General features: G+C 41.9%; 1 protein-coding gene across 1 annotated transcript in view; it reads left to right on the top strand.

Moving 5' to 3' along the window:
• Positions 1-22,149, top strand: part of PTGES2 (prostaglandin E synthase 2) — a 488,316-nt gene that overhangs the window by 34,473 nt on the left and 431,694 nt on the right. Inside the window, exon 2 of the mRNA XM_044058142.1 lies at positions 10,955-11,149. Coding sequence (XP_043914077.1) covers positions 10,955-11,149 — 195 coding nt within the window. The remainder of the gene's footprint in view (positions 1-10,954; positions 11,150-22,149) is intronic.

Below are 22,149 nucleotides of genomic sequence, written 5' to 3'. Positions count from 1 at the left end.
TTTATTTTAGCCCTTTCCTTTTTACTCCCTAAACTTTGAAGGTTTCACTGTTTTAGTTAGAGGCGCCTCCTCGGGTCAGAGGAGATCGTCGTTTAACTTAGAGACCTCTCCTCCAGACCCTTTTTCTTTCCCTATAAAATTAAAAAAATATATATATGTTTTTGTCTCCTCTCTTGTTGTGTTTGTTGTTGCTTACTGTATTGCGTAAAGGCTGTACATTATAGCTGTGTTTTCTTAGCACTGTTGACTATAGTTGTGACTAATCATCATGTCTAAGTATTCTACAAAAGGGTCAAAACAGTCTGGATTCAAAAAGTGTGACTTGTGTACGCAAAAAATGTCTTTGACAGGTGGGCGCAATAGTTGTGTTTGTTTAGGAGCCATTCACCTGCAGGATTCCTGTTCTGTATGGCACGGCTTTAGCTCTAGGGTCCTGCAGGTGTGGAGAAACAAACTGATAGTCAAGGGCTTGTTAAAGTGACCTTTTGAGATGGTCAAAGGGAATCAGGGCTCTAAATCTTTGGATAAGTCCTTTAAGAAATCAGCAGAGACCAGAAAAATAAGTAGCTTCAGATGTGAAGTCTTTTGGATCAGAGAAGTCTGTCTCCCTCGGCTCCACCTCGGAGCCAAAAAAGGAGCCGGTCACCATCCTTGGAGCCGGCCCGTTTGGTGCCACAGTCACCCCTTCTGCAGTTGGTGGCTGGTAGCCATAGATCATCCACCCATTCTTCTCGATCTTCCAGGGGCTTATCAGATGATGATGTGGAGCAGGTGGATAAGAGGTTGGAGCCAGAGTGCCTGGAGGTCCTTGTGGTGGAACTGTCTGATCCAAAAACCACTCCCGGTGTCTCGGTTCCGACTTCGTCTGATCTCGTCAATGTTACCTTCTATTGAGGGATCTGGGAGCTGACACTCCCTCATTGGTTCCGCAGGTCAAATTGGATCCTTGTCGATCTGACTCTTCCACTCGGGTCTTCAGTGCAGGTGAGTTCGGTGCCCACATCAGCCTTGGAGCCATCATCCTTGTTGCGGGGGAGGTCTCCAGGTTCCTCTGAGCCGGAGGCTCTTTCAGATCAGGGCTGTGGTGCCTTCGAGGTGATGAGTGTGCTGTCCCCCCAGACTGCACCACCCTTGGCTCCAATCACTCCCCCCCCCCCCCCTAAAGGGACAGTGCCTACCTCCACACCATCCCTCCAGCCCAAGCATAGAGATCCAATGCCCCAGGACCCCAATGTCTGAGCCACTCTCTTCTGAAACCTCCTCGGAGTGTCCCTCTGAGGAGGTCTCTCAGAAGAGAACTTGTAAGAGGAAACACCTGAACTCCCCTGAGTTTGTCACATTGAATAAGGACTTAGAATTCAGAAGGGTCCCCTGGTCGCCCTTTGAGGATGTCTCCTTTTCAGACATTTTAGACATCCTGAAGCAGAGAGGTGGCTGGAAGACCCTTTCCCCTTCTGAAGAAGAGTCTGTATACCTGGAGGCATTCGGATCTCGACCCTCCACTTCTTGCGTGTCTCTGTCTTTTGACCAGCTTCTTGGTGTAGTCAGTCAAAAGGCGTGGGGGCACTCTAGAATGTGTGGAGCCAGCTCCAAGGAGGCAGCTCCAAGGAGGCCCAATAAATGTATTACAGCCCCGGAGGATAAACAGTTTTTGATTAAAGGTGTCCCAGTAGATGCTATGGTTGTTGCGGCTGTCATCTAGAAGGAATTAGCCTAAACTTCTTCATCTGTCCATCCACTGAAGAAGGATTCTCGTATGATGGACAGATACGGGAAGTGTATGTTTTCTTCAGCGGCCTTTACCCTTAGGCCTCTGAATTACTTTTCCCACTTTACTAGACTTCAGAGGGATCTTTTCAAGGAGCTAGGAGATGCCCTCCAGTGTACTAGAGCTGCAGGGGTACCTGACAAGGTAAAAACTCAGCTTGCTAACTTAAATTCTGTAATAAACTCCTCCATGCGCCTCATATCATTTGCAGCCGGTAGACCGAGCAGTGCAGCAGGCACAGGAATAGCTCTGAGGAGACATTCCTGAATGTGTCTTTGTGAGTTTGCTGAACCGTTCAACTCTTCCTTTATTAACGGCCCTTTTGACAGCTCATTTTTGTTCGGGCCAAAAGTGAAAGTGACTTTTACCAGGTGTAAACAAGAAGGCTAAACTCGGTCTGCCGTGGAAGTACGTTTCTCTGTCCTTACCATACCTTATCCCAAGGGTCAGAAGGGCAGAAAAATGTGGTTCCAGAAGTCCCAAAGAGCTTCGCTGGATGCACGTGGTGATTTTTTTCCCCCAGGGCCAGAGGGGGAAGTAACAATGGAAGAATGGAAGCCCACTTGTCCACCTCTGGAGGCAGTCAGGGGGAGATTATCACTATACCCAAAAACCTGGCTGGACATCACTCAAGACAAATGGGTATAGTCGATCATATCCAGGGGATGCAACATTCCTTTCTCCTTTCCACCCCTTTCACCAAGGTATTTCCCAGACATACCACCCAGTCATAGTGATCAAGCAACCCTAGAAATTCAAAGGTTGCTAAGAAAGAGTCATCCAAGAAGTCCCCGCAGACCAAATCGGATCGGAACTTATTCAAGTTTCTTTTTATTTCCAAAGAAGACAGGGGACTGGAGGCCCATTTTGGATCTCGGCAGGCTAAACAAGTAGAAAACAAAGTTTCGGATGGTGATACTGTAGTCTATGCTCCCTTTTCTGGGAAAAGACAATTGGATGTGCTCAATAGATCTTCAGGACGTATACTACCACATAAAGATGGTCAGGCAATCCAGGAGATATCTACACCTCCGGCTGGGAGCCAGTCCTTACCAGTTCAGATCTCTGCCCTTTAGTCTCACTACAGCCCCCAGAGAGTTTGCCAAATTCATGGCAGTTGTCACAGCTCACCTGAGGCATATAGGATTCCAAGTGTTTCCGTACTTAGACGACTGGCTCTTAACCGCCACCACCAAGCATTTTCTGACCAAAGCAAGGGACATTACCATCCGTCTTTGTTCAGAGCTAGGCATCACTATAAACTTCGAAAAATCTGCCTTATTGCCTTCACAGCATATTACCTTTATAGGGGCAGACTTAAACACAAAAAACATGGTAGCAAAAAAAAAAAAAAAATCTGGTGTCACTCTTGCTCGTGAAGAAGAAAGTACATAGAAAGTTTGCCCTGAACGTTCTGGGTTCAGTGCAGCTGCAATAACATTAGTCACACTAGCTCGTTTACACATGAGAGTATTACAGTGGCTAATCTTTGCTCAGGCAGGCTTTAGCCATGTCGCACAAGATCCTAATTACCGACACCTGCAAGACGGACCTACAATGGTGGTTTTAGTCCATGCAGGTAACGATAGGCAGACCGTTTGTTCTTCCCCAGCCTGTAGCTACAGTGACCATGAACACTTCCCAGATAGGGTGTAGGGGGGCATTATCTGGGACAGACTGTCCAAGGGACTTGGCAGGAACATGAATATCACTTGCACATCAATGTCCTAGAGATGAGAGCGGTGCTTCTGGCATTGCAGGCATTCCAGACATCTCTTCCACTAGGTCCAATTGCAGTACAAACGGACAATATGTCCATAGTGTGTTACATCAACAAACAAGGCGGAACCAGATCTTACCCCCTGTGCTGAGAGGCTCAAAGAGTATGGCAATGGGCAATATCTTCCCAATGTCTTCTGATTGCAATGCACATCCTGGGAAAATCCAATGTGATAGCGGACAAATTAAGCAGGGCAATTCTTATGCCTCATGAGTGGTCTCTGAAACAGTAAATTGCGAACCAAATTTTGTGCAAGTGGGGCCAGCCTTGCTGCGACCTCTCTGCCACGTCCATTAACTCTAAATGCTTCTTTGCCCTAATGACACCTCCCGGGGGAGTCCCCAAAGGATGCACTTGTTCACGATTAGCCCCCGAGACTTCTTTATGCATTTCCCCTGTTTCCATTAATACCCAAAGTTTTTCAGGAAAGCCAGATCGTTGAGTTGTAGGCTAATTCTCTTTGCTTCGTACTGGCCTCGTCAGATATGGTTCCCCTTCCTATGGCCCCAGCTTCAGGAGGAGCCTTTGATCTTGGACCCAGTACCGGATCTTCTGACTCATCAGTCAGGAATGCTCCACCCCTCTATTCAAACCCTCAAGCTGACAACTTGGTTACTCCACTTCCCATCTTAGCCAGGCTTCTAGAATTATCCCCTGCAGTAATATACATTCTGGTTTTGTCGCACAAGAATACAACTAGGAAACTTTATACGAGCAAATGGAAGAGATTTTCTTGTTGGGCTGACAAAAAACATATAGACCCCTTTACAGCCCCTATATCAGCAATTCTTGAATTTTTAGCAGAAACCTGTAATCAAGGTGCTGCTGCAGCCACGATACGAGTACAGCTAGCTGCCATATCTTAACTACCATGTGGGAGGCATGGGATCCAATATTATGTCTGACAGATTATGCAAAGCATTTCTAAGGGATACATTCCTTTTAAGACCTCCCATAAGAGAACAACCATCTCCTTGGGATCTAAATTTGGTACTAGCTTAGTTAATTATCCCTCCATTCGCACAAGCCTCCTTTTGTCCACTAAAGTTCTTAATTTGGAAGACTAACAGCCAAAAGTATGTTCTGAGTCCAATTTAAATCACTCTATTGAGCTACCTGTATTTTTTCCCAGTCATGGCAACAGGGCAGAATTCAAGCTTCACCAGTTGGATGTCTGTAGGCAGTTACGTTTTTACTTGCATAGGACTAAGGAATTTAGAAAATCTGACCAACTGTTTGTTTCATTATCAGAAAATAGAAAAGGGACTTCAGTTTCAAAAGTCACTTTATCTACATGGCTTACAGACACTATTACTTATGTTTATAACTCTCAGCATAAGCAGCTGCTGGAAAAAAATTGAGGTCATTCAACTATAGCTATGTCTACTTCCACTACCTTTCAAGCCAGACTTCCTGTGGATTCAATTTGTGCTGCAGCCACATGGGTTAACCCTCATACCTTTATCACTCATTACAAAGTAGATGTGGCCTCCTGGAACAGGGCATCCTTTGGTTCCACTGTTCTGAAGAGTTTATTCCTTTGAGCCTCCCAAGAAGAAGGTGCTGGGGATGCTGTCCCATCCATCAAGAATGAAGGCAAGATAGGACAACAGAACATAAAGAAGTTAATGTACTCACCATAACGTTCCATGTTTGTTGTCCATTTTCCCGCCTTCATTCTTGCATCTCACTGTCCTTTCCCCTTCTTGGAGGATTGAGAGGAATTTTTTTGAAATTGGGTATGAGTTCTCAGATTCCCTTCGGGCCTCATGAGTTCTAGGCAGAGGGTTTGTTGTATTTACCATAGTGGGTTGGATAGTCTAGTGATTGATTTCTTACAAACGAGATCTGGTTAACTGTCTCTAGGCATCTTAGGATAGGGTGTAGCCTCGAGCCAGTGAAAGCTCTCGAGCTTTAGTATATGGCCGAGTCAGAACCGATGCTCTTTACCAAACCCAACCATCAAGAATGAAGGTGAGAATATGGACAGCAAACATGGAACATTATGGTGAGTACATAACTTCTTTTTTAGGGTAGTGATGCTTGTGTGTGTGTTTGTGTTCATCTATGTATGAAGCGGGGATTGGATCACCCTTAAACCTCTAACATCTTTATACAGTATTCTGCAATGGCTAGCCGTTAACATTTAAAAATGAGCATGCTGATTGGTCAGCCGAACTGGTGTGCTCATCGGAAAGTGAGCATATACCAGTGGAAAAAATCCTATCACTCAGACTTTCTTCTATTAAGTAGAGTTTCCTTAGCATATACTTTCTTTAATTTAAAATAAATAAATAAACTTGAAAAAAGAGACCTCAAAAGAACAAGACAGACAGGACAGAGAAAAATACAGGGACAATCCAGGTACGTTTTGCAAAACTAGAGAAATGTATCTAACCTTATATTGTCTCTGTCCTGTTTCTCCCATACATTTGATCTCTCCCAATTTTTTTTTTTTTTTTTTAATTTAAAAAAAAAGAGAGAGAGCTTCCTTTCTCCATTGCTTCCTTTACACAGCACTGATGTACTGTGTAAGCATTGGAACGAAAATCCCATACACATGAGCAATACATCAGTAAAGCCCCAGAATACCAGGGAAGAACACCGAAGAGCATCACGATGCTTGTGAGCAAACCACACTATCTTTGGGTAAATCCAGCATTACTGATGCCCAACCATGGCTTATTGCTATAGTAATGCATACCTGTAAGTAAGTGCAATGTTGGCATTTCCTTTACCAACAATTAAGTTGTGACTTTACTGAACATGAATTGCTACAGCTACTGGCTTTAATGAAAATACAAAGTGTCTTATACCTGATGGGGTGTATATAGTCATTTGTGTGTTGATCATAGTTGTACAGTTTTCTGTCATTAGTCATTTCTGTGCCTGTAGTTTGTTAAACAAGAGCCATACTACCTATTGCATACCTTTGTATGTATGGTAGTTGGCCATTGGCTGTTGCCTTTGCTAAATCTTGGCTTTCAGTCCTTAACTGTTGAATGTTTTTTGTGATTTAATTAAACATATGCCCCCTCTTCACCCCTGCTTTTTGCTTTTATATCAGTTGTTCTTGTCTTTCGGCTTTTCCTGGTTAGGGCTCACCACAGCGGAACTCCGGTCCGCTAATGATTGGCAGTAGATTTTGATGAACGTCGAGGTGCCAGCTCGACGTTCAGCCTTCATCTAAGGCAAACACATTTACGCATGTCTTTCGAACGCCCACCCAACCGCGGGGAGGACATGCAGACTCCACACAGAAGGCACTCCCCGGACTCCAGCCGAGAATCGAACGGGAGAACCTTTTGCTGTGAGGTAACAATGCTACTGCAGCACCACCGCGGATATCAGTAACTTTTCTTATTAACAATAATAATAATAGAATAAAAAAGCTATTGGCTATAAAGGGAAAAAAGTTTGAGAGCTGGCCTAGGAGACCATGCCTACTTCTGATAAGGAAGTATTTTACAAAATTTTTAGAATGCGAACTCCATAACTTTACAATCGCATGACATTTTCGGGCAGCTTTGACATTTTAATGTTGACTTGTTGAGTAGGTGAGGTTTCTTATGTAATAAAATAGCAACTGGGAATATTTTCACTGGGCAAGGAATGGATGGATGGAAGATATTTCTGCATGTTTTGAATTTTAAAAGGTACATTTCAGGCAAAATTAAAGAAGGTGTTGGCTGGTAATGTCTGTCTTTTTTTATCATAAGTGTAGTATTAAAAAAAAAATAAAGTGTCCTTGTGTATTTAAATGTTGAAACTCTTCAGTTATGTAGTGGAAATCTGCCTATCTCCAAAGATATCTTGATAGAAGAGATGCAAGTGTTTTTCTCTGTTTTGCTGGTATCTTTGAGGCTAGGGCCTATGTGCATCTGCTGTTGGACTTGTGCTGTTTATTTCCACGCATCCTGCGATCTGGGTTAGAACCTGAGATGGGAAAAGCCACAGTTTTATACAAACCAGCTGAGCTAGCTGATAAAAATAATTTCTTTCGTAACATGGAATGTAATGGCATATGGTATCCAGACCGTATAAAATACTGTAAAGAATATCAAGTAGAACAACAACAATGGAGTGACCAAGGCAACAAAAGTTACCGAGTCCTTTACCATAAAAACATTTTATTGTTGGCAACAGAATAGTGGTAAGCGCTTTCGCATACAAGCTTCCTCCAACCATAAAATAAATACACACAACTCATTTCATATATATAGATTAAAATTCACATCCTCCAATAATAAAACAACATCAATTAAAACAAGGAAAATCTTAAAACCATAGTACCTTTGAGAAAAAAGCATAGTACTTTAAGAAAAATCATACTACCTTGAGAAAACATGTGAACAAAGGTTAAAGATCTCTTCCACAAGACAAAATATAGAATGTTATATAAAACATTATGCAACATTCTATTACTATTTACGAATCCTACGTTTTTTCAATAAAGGCTTCAATGAAGCCCGTTCATTGAGTCCAGTACCCCTGTCAGCTCTCAGAATAATCATCCAATTGGTCTCCCTATATTCAGTATGATTGCGAATATCCCCTGCTCTGATCGTGGGTGTTATATTCTCAATGACCCTAAAAATAAGAGTGCATCTCACCAAACTCTACAACATGTTTTGATAAGGTATTATGTTCAGATCGTATTCTAATGCTGTACATATGCTCCCTCATTCTGTCACTTAGGGACCTATTCGTCTTCCCAACATAAAATGACTTACAAAGAATACATTCAGCTAGATGCACTACATTTGAGGTCCTGCAATTAGCATCCGTGTGAAAAATGAATTCTCTATGTAGATCAGGATGATAAAAAAAAGTAGAAGTATTGATTAAATGACAAAAATTACAACTGTCACATGGCAGAGTAACGCCTGCTTCAATAAAATTCGTTTTTGGATCCCTATCATGGCACAATAACCTCTTTAAATTCTTCCTATTTTTATAAAGAAATAAAGGTCTCTCACCAACTATCCCACCAATTGTTGGATCCACCTGCAAAATAGACCATTGCTGTTCAAAGATTCCAATTAATAGTCTTTTATCCTGTGTATAAAACATAGGAATCTTCACAAGTCCTCTCTCATTGGAGGGATTCTTGAGTACACCCACTGTCGCCTCAACAGGGGGTCCATAATATGGAGCTGCAGTGCCCTTTCTAAGGGAATCAAGGTCAGACAAACTCCTAGAAATATCCTCCTTTTCATAGCCCCTCTCTAATAGTCTCTGTTCCAAGGTTATAATCTCAGTCTCAAAGCTCTCTGGTGTGGCATTCAACCTAGATGCTCTGATACCCTGTCCTCGCATTAGATTCCGAAAAATATAATTCGGATGCATACTTGAACTACTCAAGAGTATTCCTATAGCAGGTCTTACGAAAAATACCAGTATTAATAATAGGTCTATCTAACTTCTCTATAAACAAATCCAAAAATTCAATACGTGTAAAGGAAAAATTCATAGTAAATCTCAGGCACAAGCTCAACCCATTCGTAACATCATAAAAATGATTAAGTTCGGCTATAGTTCCATTCCAAAAAAAAGTTCGGCTATAGTTCCATTCCAAAAAAGGAACAAATCGTCGACAAACCGACGATAAAACAACACATTGGTCTGAAATTCATCCAAATTAAACAAAATAGAATTCTTCCAATATGCAAGAAACATAATGGCGTAGCTATTGGTACAAGTGCCCATACATACGCCATGTTTCTGAACATATACCTCTCCATTAAATGTAAAGAGATTGTTAATTTCCAAAAGATAAAAAACAAGTTCAATTTGAGTAATCTGATATTCACTATTGGCTTCAAGATATTTGTGTACATAACTTAAATCAAATCATTGGGAATCACCATGAAAAGGGACTGAACGTCCATGGTGACAAAAAGTAAACTTTCAAGGTCATGTAGTCCTTGTACACATTCATAGAGGTCTTAAAAAAATTTTTAGAGTCTCTCAAGACAACCCTATTCATATTAATGATGGGTCTAAGGTGTGGTGTGGTGTATATAACATTTTATATTTTGTCTTGTGGAAGAGATCTTTAACCTTTTGTTCGCATGTTTTTTCAAGGTACTATGATTTTTCTTAAGGTACTATGGTTTTAAGATTTTCCTTGTTTTAATTGATGTTGTTTTATTATTGGAGGATGTGAATTTGAATCTCTATAGATATATATATATATATATATATATATATATATATATATATATATATATATATGAAATGAGTTGTGTGTATTTATTTTATGGTTTGAGGAAGCTTGTATGCGAAAGCGCCTACCACTGTTCTGTTGCCAACAATAAAAAGTTTTTATGGTAAAGGACTCAGTAACTTTTGTTGCCTTGGACGCTCCATTGTTGTTCTTCTACTAGATATACTTAATTTTATTTAACGTGAGCAACGGAGCGTTTACCCAGTGTATTATTTTATATTTTTTTGGTTTATTCTCACTGTAAAGAATATGATTTATTGTGTGTATTATGTTTCCTGAAAGAGAGCTTGCCTTGTATATAGGGACAAGTCTGTACACTGTCATTTCCTTTATACTATACTCTCTTATCAATTTTGTGCACTAGGCTGTTCCAAACATTATGAACTTTGTTTTGACCTTTTCACATGTATTCTCTATGTCTGACTACAATGTATTTTTTATTTCAACCTCTTATAAGTTTGTTTCTGTCAAGGGCTTTTAATGTGCCCTTTTTATATGTAGTGTTTCTATCGGGTGTGGCCTTCCAAGGCTTGAATTCAATATCTGTAAATTGCAGTACTCAAAGTCCAACATTGTATTACCTAGTGATGGAGAATGGGGTGCTTTTTCTTGCTTTTTTTTTTGGTTGTGGGCTCCTGTAAGAAAATAGAGCTTCTCTGTTTTTCCAATATGCATTTAAAAAGGAGAACTTATTTTTTTTGTTAAAATGATATGTAGTATTTGAAATGAAACTAGAATATTTTGAATTTGCTTGAATGGTTGGAACTTGATTGGTCACACCACTTCACTTCTGATTTTAGAATGCATGGTTCTTGGGTTTCCACAACCAGATTGGGCATTGTTGTTATATGGAATAATGGCTCACTTTAGTTTGGTTAAAGTTTGAGATGTAGCAGAATTTGCCTTCCTCTTGAGAAGGAGCCATTGCACTGCTACACAATTTGTGAAGTATTTTATTATTGCATTAATGAGCTGAGTAATTTTCAGGAAGTAGTTTGCTATTTTGTTATATGCGTCATTTCAGTTGGCCCACTTGTCCCAGGATAAAGCCCCATCCCAAGGATGTTTATGGCAGGCTATGGTAGCCTTTCTACTAATTCATGTTTGGATCAATATAAGCTTTTAGCGAAATTTTGCTTTACTGATATTTTCTTTTCTTTTTTCCATTTAATTTCAGATTAATGGCAATGAGTTGCAGCTGACTTTGTACCAGTATAAAACCTGTCCTTTCTGTAGTAAAGTACGCTCATTCCTTGACTACCATGGCCTACCATACCAGGTGGTGGAAGTCAACCCAGTCATGCGCAAAGAAGTCAAGTTTTCAAGTTACAGAAAAGTCCCAATCATTCTTGCAGATGCTGGTGAAACTCTGGTAAGCTACCACTTTTATTCTGTGCAGCAGCCTTTCTCATAAAGATAGCTACTGACTTCCATTTCAGATGAAACCATTTGTTCTTACTGTGAAGAAGAATGAAATGAATGCTAAATTACTTTGTTGTTTTTGACACCTCTTTTTAACTTTATTGTTTCTGTGAGTCTGCTGATCTTTTTGTAAAATTTGCTATGAAGTGATGCATTTGAACTTTGGGCTGGATTCTGCCACCAAGACAATTCATCTGGGCACTGTTTCTTTGAATGGGAATGTCAGGCAACTTATTCTATTCATTTCTGTCACTTCCACTGAATAAAACAATAGTATATCCCAGTATACTAATGAACTTGCAACACAGTGACAGGAACAAACAGCAAGAAAAGGGACTAATTATATCATGTACAGCAGACTCCCTCTTGTCTGGTCTCGCTGGGACTGGACCTTAGGCTGGATAAATGAATGCCTGGTTCATCAGAAAAAGCTTTACAACAAGTTATTGTTATCAACCTAGCCCTTTGGAACATCTTGGCTTACCATTTTACTCTTAAAATGTTGAAAGCAATATGAATTTGCAAGTTCATTTTTGTTTCAGTATTTTAGCATTTTAAGAGTAAAACAATAAGCCGAGATGTTCCCAAGTGCACAGAGGACATGCAGGTGGTGTTCTCTGTTTGTGTTCTGGCTGGTTAAAGCGAGACCAGGTAACAGGGAGTCTGCTGTACCTTGGTTGTTGCATTTTGAGTACAATTAGCAGTGGAGGGTGGTGACTAAGGAATACATGGCCTTGAGTGTGCCACAGCTACACTCTTCTCATTGCTCTGTGGTTTCTCAGGATCATTAAAATGTTTGGCTTTTTGCCACCCCTGACTTGTGGATGATTTATCTGTTTTAAAAATAGATGAATTTTAAGAGTATTATTTTAGTGGATCACTTATTGAACTGTCAGTACAAAAGCTCTCGGAATATGTGTCTCAGACTCGTATGAGCCTAGCATTGAGCAGCATTTTACTTTCCCCAAGCATGATGCCACAATACGAACAAAAGATGATTGACTTTAATAATTGGCTTAGTTTCTGACGTCATTCTAAGGGGGTGCAATATTTATCAGCATGGAAGGAGATGATCTGCAGACCACCCTGCTTTGCCAGGGATGGTCTGCACCTCTCTCCTCTAGGCTTTCGAATATTAGCTAAAACACTGTCTTCCCCCATAGTGCCTTTTTTAGTCAATGCCAAACTGAAAGTACTGCTAACATAGCAAATCAAAACCAAGAAAATCTAAAGGTATTACTGCTCATTGCTAGGAGCCTAAACAAAAAAATCCACTCCCTGGAAGCTCTTTTTACCCTAGAGAATGAAGATGTCAGTGCGGTCTCTGAGACATGGTTTAAAGCCGTGGACAGCACACCAACAGTGCAGGGCTATAATGCCTTCCACACATTTAGACCAGCTACTTCACAGGCAGGGACTAGAGGTGGAGGTGTCTCTATTTACATCAGAAATAAATATACTTCAAGGCTGGTCAAACAGGACAATGCATTTGAACTAGTTCATGTTCAAATCACCGTAGGTAAAATCCAATACCACTTCCTTGCAAGCTATAGATCCCACTCTGTATCCCAGGAAACCCATACCATGTATTTAAACTTAATAGAAACACTAACCATCCAACCCAATATGATATTCATGGGAGACTTTTAATTACCCCACTATTAACTGAGAATCCTATGCGATAGCAAACCTACATGCACAGAGATTCCTGGATTTTATAAACACAAACTCCTTAGACCAGATAGTCAATACACCAACCAGGGGTGCAATCATACTGAATCTGGTCCTCACTAATATGGGGGAGTGCTGCACACCCCCTACTGTAATGCCTTCCCTGGAAAGGTCAGACCACAAAACGGTCTCCTTTGAAGTAAGAATAAAACCTGTTCCCCCGCTAAACCGGAAATATTCAGGAACTGTTCTAAGGCTAACCTCCTGCTATTAAGTGAGAACCTGGCAGTATTTCAAGCGCCTATAAACCCTGAGAACACTTCTGCCTATGCAAAACTGTTCACAGAAACCTTGTACAAGCATGTTAATAGCTGCATAGAGGCAGCTGTACCCACCAGGAAGAAGTACAGAAGTAACTCAAAAAACAAGCCACCCTGGTGGAATCACAAAATCAATCAGCTGTATAACAGGAGGAAGAAAATCATGGCGAAACTTAGGAGGTGCAGCACCCAGCAGGATAAAAGCACTCTCCTTAAACAAATAACTCGGAGGACAAATAGTCTACCAAAGCCAAATTTGAGGTAAGTTTGACCTCCCAGGCCAAGGACAACCACAAAGAATTCTTTAGCTATGTCCACAATCTCAAAGGCAATACACAGTTGTGGCAGAACTCATTGTAAATGGACCCACATATACTGAGCCAAAGATACAGCAAACCTCCTGGCTGATAAATTCATCTCCAACTTTACCCCTCTGTCCCCCTCAACCTTCCCTCTGGGAATATCATCAAATGTAACTCCCCCCTACTATCACTAGGGAACAGGTCCTTAATGCTCTCTCTAAGAAGAACGCTGCATCAATGGGCCTAGACAATATCCCAGGATGCCTTCTAAATAGCATGAAATATGACTTATCAGGGCCTCTAGAATTCCTATTTAAGTGTAGCCTCCAAACAAGCTTCATGACTCCTGAATGGAGAAATGCAACAGTCATCCCTCTGCACAAACGAGGGCCATCTACAGACCCTGGATATTACAGACTCCTAAGTCTCACTAGTCTTGTATGTAAAGCCATGGAAAGAATTGTCCTGGAGATGATCAGTAGAGAGATGGTAAACCTCCAGACACTGGAGCCAACCCAGCTTTGTTTAGTCAAGGGCAGATCATGCCTACTCAACTTGGTGGACTTCTTTGAGAAGGTCACCAAAGCAATGGATGAGGGCAAAATCATTCACACTGCCTACCTTGACCTGGCCAAGGCATTTGACACAATACCCCACTCGGGCATTGTTGACAAACAAGAGGTTAGTTACAAACTGATATATCACCTGGTGGATAGCCAGCTGGCTCACAGACAGAACCCAGGAAGTCAGAATTGGGGAGTCCACCTCTACAAAAGAGGCCAGTCACAAGTGGAGTCCCTCAGGGATCAGTCCTTGGACCGCCCCTTTTTGGCATTTACTGCTCAGAAGTCAAGGCCAATGTCAGTTGTCTCTGGCTGACTAAATTTGCAGATGATTGCAAATTAGGAGTGGTCATTGAATCTCACACTGACACAAATGTTCTCCAGGAAGGGCTGACACAAACAACTGGAGTCAGAGTCATGGACTAAAACGAAATGCCAAGAAATGCATAATAGTATCCTTTGGGAAGTCCTCCGTCCCTGGTAACTGTCACATTGACAAACACACCCCTTAGAGTTGACCCAATAGTCAGGTACTTAGGGACACACACATAGTAATCTAGCCTTTGATCATTATCTGTCTACAGTAGAGAGGAAATCATTCTATGTTGCACAACTTATAAACAAAGGTATGGCATCTAAGTCCAAGGAAGTCATTGTTCTACTGTATTCGGCATTCATCAGACCTATCATTGAGTACAATGCCCCCTTTGGTATGTACCTAACCAGGCATATCCAACAAGTGGAATGTCCATAGAGGTTCCTCACTAAAAGAATACAGGGCGTAAGTAATATGTCCTGTACAGACTGCTTCAAGGCCCTATCCCTGTATTCGGTCTCCCACAGGCTTTTGAGGGGAGATCTATGGCTGGCATACAGGGCATTGTCAGACCCCACTCTGGACCTCCTGCATATCCACAAAACAAACGGTACCAGAATTACCCAGTCTAAAGACTTAAAACCCTGCCTGTGATATAAATAGAACCTACTGGAGAGATGGGTATATATCCCAGAGACTACCCCGTGTATGAAACCGGCTGCCCATCCCTGCGAAGCAGAGTTCCTCCTTAATCCAATTCAAGTGCAACTTGGACAGTTGGATGGGAAACTGGAAATTCTTCTCTGGTTTGGCACCTATGTCTCTGATGCAGACAGGTAATCTTTAAATGTTTCATTTCCCAGGCCTATGCTTACACTTATCAAGGGTATCACAACTTGTCAGAGATTTGGGATGTTTGGCTATGCTTAAAAAGGCCCTTGTGGTCTTTAGCCTGGTAAACACCTATGAACCTATGAAGACTGGTTCCTTCCAGACCTTCAGCAAATCAGTCATCAGTGTCGTATTGGATGTACATGGTTATCCTATTAGCATCGTGGTGGGGCATCAGACTTCGCCTCTTGTGAGATGAGGTTTGCTTATTGTTAAGCAGACGTCAAGTCCAGAGGAACAGTTGGAAATAAGAGCATAGCCGTGAGTTTGCTAAATTTACTGAGAGTCTCAGTCTCAAAATAAAATGTGGCTATAGTAGTTGAATGGAATAAAATTAACCACTTAAATTGATACACACTTTTCAGATCTAATAATATAGACAGACAGGTCAGAAAAATCAAAAGACTTAAGCAAATTAAACATTTGGTTCTGTCAGAAAGCACCAAACTATTTGTCCTTCTAATCCATAGCGTATTACTTTATGCCACATTCTTACATGCCATCTGTAAAGTACCTCATTATTTTAACGTTTTAAACCAGTTGCAGCTTCTGCGCAGCATGTGTTAGTACTCTTCACTATATTATACTTTAACATTTGCAGACAGTAAAATAAGAAACATTTGTTTTGGAGAACTTATGCATCACCTGTGTAAAGAAATTTGTTTAAAGCAGTCTGTTGAAGCTGCCTTGACAGTTGGCTTACTACCCCAGACTTCTTTGTGCAGTTCAACAATCTAAGAAGTATTGTGACGTGTTATTAATGCAAGTTGTCATTTAGTTGCATTGTTCTTTTCCCCTTCTGTGTTAGCAGAGCATCTGCTGCTCATTGCTGTGACTAATATTCAGGTCTTCTCCTGTTATAAGCTTGGTGTAGCCGAGTCTACATTGCAACGTCGAACTCGCAGGAGTCCGAACATTGTAATATCAAACCCAAATGTTCAAAACATAAAAATACCGATCCCCCCCCCCCCCCCAGGAAAAAAAATTGGTGGGCCGTTTTTGCGGCTTTGCTATTTCCTCCACTGTGGTGCGATCTGAGTTGGTATAATTAAGTAGGGGGGGGGGTGTTTGGGCACAGCTTCCCACATTAGTTGAAGTTTCAAGTGTGTGTGTTTTTTTGTACCGGAACAGCGATTTATTTATTTATTTACTTATTTATTTTCTCTGTTCTGTGTTTTCGTACTTTTTGGGTTTCGAACTTAACAGTTCGATATTACATCGTTCAAAAGATAAAGATAGGCATCCGAGGCCCAAATTGGATACAGAGACCTCGCTTAGGCCTGCCGCCGGATCTCCGGTTCTCAGTGAGGCACCTTCGCAGCCCCTGACTACCGCTGAATCTGTTTTACCGGCGACCTCACCATCTGAACTTGTAGGCCCTCCGGAGCCGATTACCTCTCCAGACACCGACTCCACTCGTGGCGGGGAACCAGAAAATTTAGTTAGGCCTTCAGTTTCTGAAGGTGTTTTCAAACCTACTTCTATTACCATTAAATATTTTGCAAAGTCTTAAGCCCCTATGAAAATTAGGAAACAGGGTCCTCAGACCCCCTCCCAGCAACCCCTGCCTAAAAAGCAGATGCTCAGGATGGCTGAGGATTTAATTTCTCTTATCAGGGGTTCTCAGCCCCCCTTGGAAAAAAGACCCAGGTTGGAGGAAGACTAGCCTTCCTCAGATCAAGCTTCCATTACCTCAGATATTTCTGAGGACCAGGATAATTCCTATTCTCCCTATGAGGACTCTGATGCAGAGGAATCAATTCCCTCTGTTTCCCCCCCTGAGGACTATTCCTTCGGGGGAACCTTGCGTACCTTGAGGGAACACTTCCACTGGGAAGGACAGGACTACTCAGATTCTAAGAAAAGTCCTCAGCATAGGCCCCTTGCTATTCCTCCTGTTTTGGATATTTTGGATGATGTTTTTGCAGAAGCCAGTCTGAATCCAGACTCCTTGCCTCCTGCCCCAGTTAAACCAGACAGATACTACCGGGTCCCCGATTCCCACCAGTTTCTATTTAAAAGCCCTGCTGCTGACCCAGAAACCATTTCACAGGGTCCAAAGGGGATTAAGGCCTCTACTGCTAAAAAGCCTTTACCTTCAGAAAAAGATTCCAGAGCATTAGAAAGATGGGGGAAGAAGGTGTATACTTCTGCCACTTTAGCCATGAGGGCTTTAAACTGCCAATTTCACATGCTAAAATACCAGCAGTTTCTGATCTCTCAATTGAAGCTTAAGATGACACAAACAGAATAGCCAGATTTAAGAGATGCAGGATTTGTTGCATGGAACAGAACAAGTGGGAAAACATACTTTACAGTGTGGTTTTGATGCATTGGAGGCGTCATGTAGAGCAGCTGTCACCGGCTCTGTGATACGTAGACACGCTTGGCTAAAAGAGCAAACCTTACCAGATCATGTAAAAGCAAAATTATTGGATGCACCATTGCAAAAGGATGTATTAATTGGTGTCAAAGCAGAGGAGGTTTTAAAGAAAATGGAAGAAAAGGCAAAAGCTATGCAAACAGTTAAAGATTTTTTTGCAGGTACAACCTCCTCGCTTCAGCAGGAACTGGCCATCAAAAAACTGGTCCTTTCCAGCCACTGACAAACCCCAAAGGGGTAGGTACAGATGCCCCAGGGGCAGAGGACAACCACAAGGTTCTTTCAGACCTAGACAATGGCAAACAACTACTCCTAGAGGTGGAGAAGAAAGGCCTCAACCATTCAGGAAACAAGCTCAATGACTTCCCCCTACGCCTGCCAAACAAACATTTAATGGCAGCACCTTTGGGTGGAAAACTGGCCTTATTTTCAGACAACTGGCACATTATTACACAGGACAAATGGATTCTGGACATCATAAACAGAAGCTACAGATTCCACTTTCATACCCTTCCAAAAATGAAAGGCATGCCAAACCTGCCACAAAATCAATGGGCAGAGGCACAAAAACAAATTTCCGCTCTCATGGATATGAAAGCAATTCAAAAGGTACCTACAAAAGAACAAGGTCAAGGTTTTTATTCAAGACTATTTCTGGTACCAAGAAAGGACAAAGACTTGGAGACCCATCTTAGACCTATCTATCCTGAACACGTACTTAGAGGTACCAAAATTCAAGATGCTCACATTACAGCAGCTTCTTCCCATGCTGGGCAAGGAGTCTTGGCTGGTAACGTTGGACCTCAAGGAGGCATACCTGCATGTCCCTATCAGACAAGATTGCAGAAGATACCTCAGATTTCTTGCAGGTACAACGCATTATCAATTCTCTGCATTGCCCTTTGGCTTATCTACTGCGCCCAGAGTATTTACGAAATGCCTGGCATCAGTAATTGCATTTTGCAGACAACGAGGAATACAAATTTACCCATATCTGGACGACTGCCTGATCCAAGCGGACAACAAGGACATTCTACTACAGCACCTGGCGTTTGTAATAAAAATGTTAAATTGCCTAGGGTACACAGTAAACAAAAAGAAATCAAAACTAATACCCTCACAACAAATAATATTCCTGGGTGCCAGCTTGGATACAACGGCCCAGATGGTTTATCTCACGCCAGACAAGAAAGGGCAACTGTCTCAATATTTCAGAAAAATGGCAACTTTAACCCAGCTCACTGCAAGGAAAATCCTGCAGACTTTGGGGTTCATGGCATCCTGCATTCTTCTAATACCATTTGCAAAGCTGCATATGAGGAAACTACAATGGTACCTAAAAAAACTTATGGTCTCAACACAAACACAGCCTGGAAACAATTATACCACTCATTCCATGCCTTCAAAAGGAATTTTTGTGGTGGGCTGAAGCATGCCAAGGAAACACGGGTCTCCCTTTCTGCATACCTCAAGCAAATCAAACCATCACAACAGATGCTTCAGACTACGCCTGGGGAGCACACACGGCAGGTCAGTGCATTCAAGGAAGATGATCTCAAAAACAGATGCACCTTCACATCAAACAAAAGGAGATGCTAGCAGTGCAAAATGCTCTTACAGCCTTCAAGGACCTATTGCATCCAGGCCAACTATTAATAAGAACAGACAACACCACAGTTATGTGGTACATAAACAAGCAGGGAGGCACACATTCCTACCCCCTGTGCAGACAGGCAATGACCCTGTGGGACACAGCATTGGCCTTACAGGTACAACTACAAGCGCAATTCCTACCATGAAAGGAAAACATACGGGCAGACAAATTAAGCAGAAATGTGACAGACCCTCACGAGTGGGAATTACACCCTCAAGTATTCTCAATGATAACACGAAAATGGGGACAGCCAGACATAGATCTATTTGTCTCCCACTCCAATTACCAGATGAAAAATTCTGCACAAGGACCTACCATCCACAGGCCTGTAAAGTGGACGCTCTATCTTTCAGTTGGACAACATTGACAACCTATGCCTTCCCACCTCTACCCTTACTGACAAAAGTATTATTAAAAGTCAGAGCGGAGAGGCCACAAATGATTCTCATTGCTCCGGACTGGCCTTGTCAGCACTGGTACCCGCTCCTAAAGAACCTGTCTCAGTCACCACCTTGGATCCTACCTCAATTCCCATTTCTGTTGTCTCAGCAAAATTACAAGATCCTCCACAGTCAGCTCAGGACACTAAATCTAGCTGCATGGAAAATACCTTAGCTTACCAATCTACACTCCTCTCAAAGGAGGTCCAGAATGTCATCTTGGAGGCCAGGAGACCCAGTACTAGAAAGGCTTACTCAGACAAATGGAAGCGATTTTGTGCATGGAACCAAACAAAAGGCCAAAATCCTGGGATATTAAATATACCTCAGATTCTACAGTACCTAGCTGAGATGTTAAACAGTGGCCTTTCCTTCTCATCCATCAAAATCCACGCCTCAGCTATTTCAGCCCAGTACAGTACGGATCCCCCCTTATTCTCACATCCTCTACTACGACATTTCCTTAGAGGGGCAAAAAATATAAGGCCCCCACGAAAACCACCTGCTCCAGCTTGGGACCTTAACTTCGTGCTGGAAAAATTGACATTGCCTCCTTTCGAACCTGCCTCCTCAGCAGAACTACAATACTTGTCATGGAAAACAGCTCTGCTTTTGGCTATTACCTCAGCACGCAGGGTTTCGGAGCTACAGGCCCTTATGGCAGTGCAACCTTTCCTCATTTTCCATCAGGACAGAGTCTCCTTACGTACCAACCCTACCTTCATGCCAAAGGTAGTATCTAGTGTGGCTTTGAATCAGGCTATCCATTTACCCACCTTTTATCCAAACCCCCAGAATGAAGGGGAGAGACTACTTCACTCCTTGGACATTCACAGGCAACTTCGATACTATTTGGACAGGACAAAGTCATTCAGAAAATCTGAACAACTTTTTGTGTCTTATGCTGCTGGTGTTCAAGGAAAGGCTATTTCCAAACAGACTATTTCAAAATGGATAGCCCACTGCATCCGCTTTTGTTATGCTTTTCATGGGAAAACAGTGCCAGGACTCATCAGATCACACTCCACCAGGGCAACAGCTACGTCAGCAACATATCTTAGGGGGGTCCCAACCAAGGACATTTTGGAAGCAGCTACCTGGAGTTCAGTGCACACTTTTACCAAGCACTACCACCTGCCACTATACTCTAAATCTAGAGGGGGCTTTGCCACCGCAGTCCTGCAGGGCATTCTAGCCCCTCCTAATTCAGCTTAATACCAGCCACCCTTCCATAGCTTTGGGATTCACCCAAGTGTAATGACTGCAGCAGTATGGCACGATGAACATAGTACAGTTTTGTACCTACCATAAATGTAAATGTTCGACTGCACATACTGCTGCAGTCTAGGTTACCCTCCCTCCATCCCCTCTCAGGACAGGGCTTATGACAAACACCTCTTGCATGCATCCAACTTGGGGTATTCCTATATGGTGTGTTTGCTTGCATCTAGTGATTGGCTTTATCTACTGATGTGAGATTGCATGACATCATGTATTGTCTGCCTATTTGGGGGCATCTGACATCTGGGGCAAGAAAAACTGAAGAAAATGGCGTCGGCTGCCTCTATTATACCCCTGCCGCTCTGACGTCAGGGAAGAAGCGACGACAACCGACGCTGGACCAAGACTTTGGAATTCAGCCGACCGAGGACCCGCCTGACGGCAGGATAACCCAAGTGTAATGAATGCAGCAGTATGTGCACTCGAACATCTACATTTATGGTAGGTACAAAACTGTACTTTTCTTGGGGTATATGACTTCCGAAAGCATACGATAATATTTTTTTTTTAATTTAAGTTCCAGGCCATGATTTTGGCACCCCCTATTTATTTGTGACAAACCTTCCTGCAAAATGTTAGTCATTTGGGGATTCAGTGACTGCTCCTAGTAATCTCCCTTGTATATGACAGTTAATCTCCTGTAATCAGAAAAATTAACTTTAATTGTACATCTCAAGACTAATGAAAATATTGAGTGTGAAGGTCTTTTTAAACAAGAAGCATCTTTATTAAATTATCATGTATGACATAGGCAATCTTAATTTATATATGCAGTCTTACATGTATATAAATGAAAATAAACAATAGTGACACAATCTGAGCTGTAAACATTATACATTACAAACTGTGCTGACACAACTGTAGCGCCAAACATTGTACATCACTTCTAATATATCCAGTCATTGTCAGTCAGCCATTACATGGCTCATTCATATTCTGTCTTCTTTTAAACTTTGTCCATCCTCTGCATATATAGATCCCGCATATCCCATTTTTTTCTGTGAAATTTGCTCCTACTTTTTTTTTTTTCTAAAGATCCTAGTTCCAGTTTTATTTCTTGTTACTATCTTCGCTAGTTCTAGTGAAGTTGTTTTAGACTTTGATTTTTATTTTCTAGCAATTGCTTTCT

This window comes from Protopterus annectens, chromosome 16.part0, assembly GCF_019279795.1.
Source record: "Protopterus annectens isolate FY-2018-M chromosome 16.part0, PAN1.0, whole genome shotgun sequence".
NCBI classification, from domain to species: domain Eukaryota; kingdom Metazoa; phylum Chordata; order Ceratodontiformes; family Protopteridae; genus Protopterus; species Protopterus annectens.
This window is presented reverse-complemented; position numbering and strand designations above follow the sequence as displayed.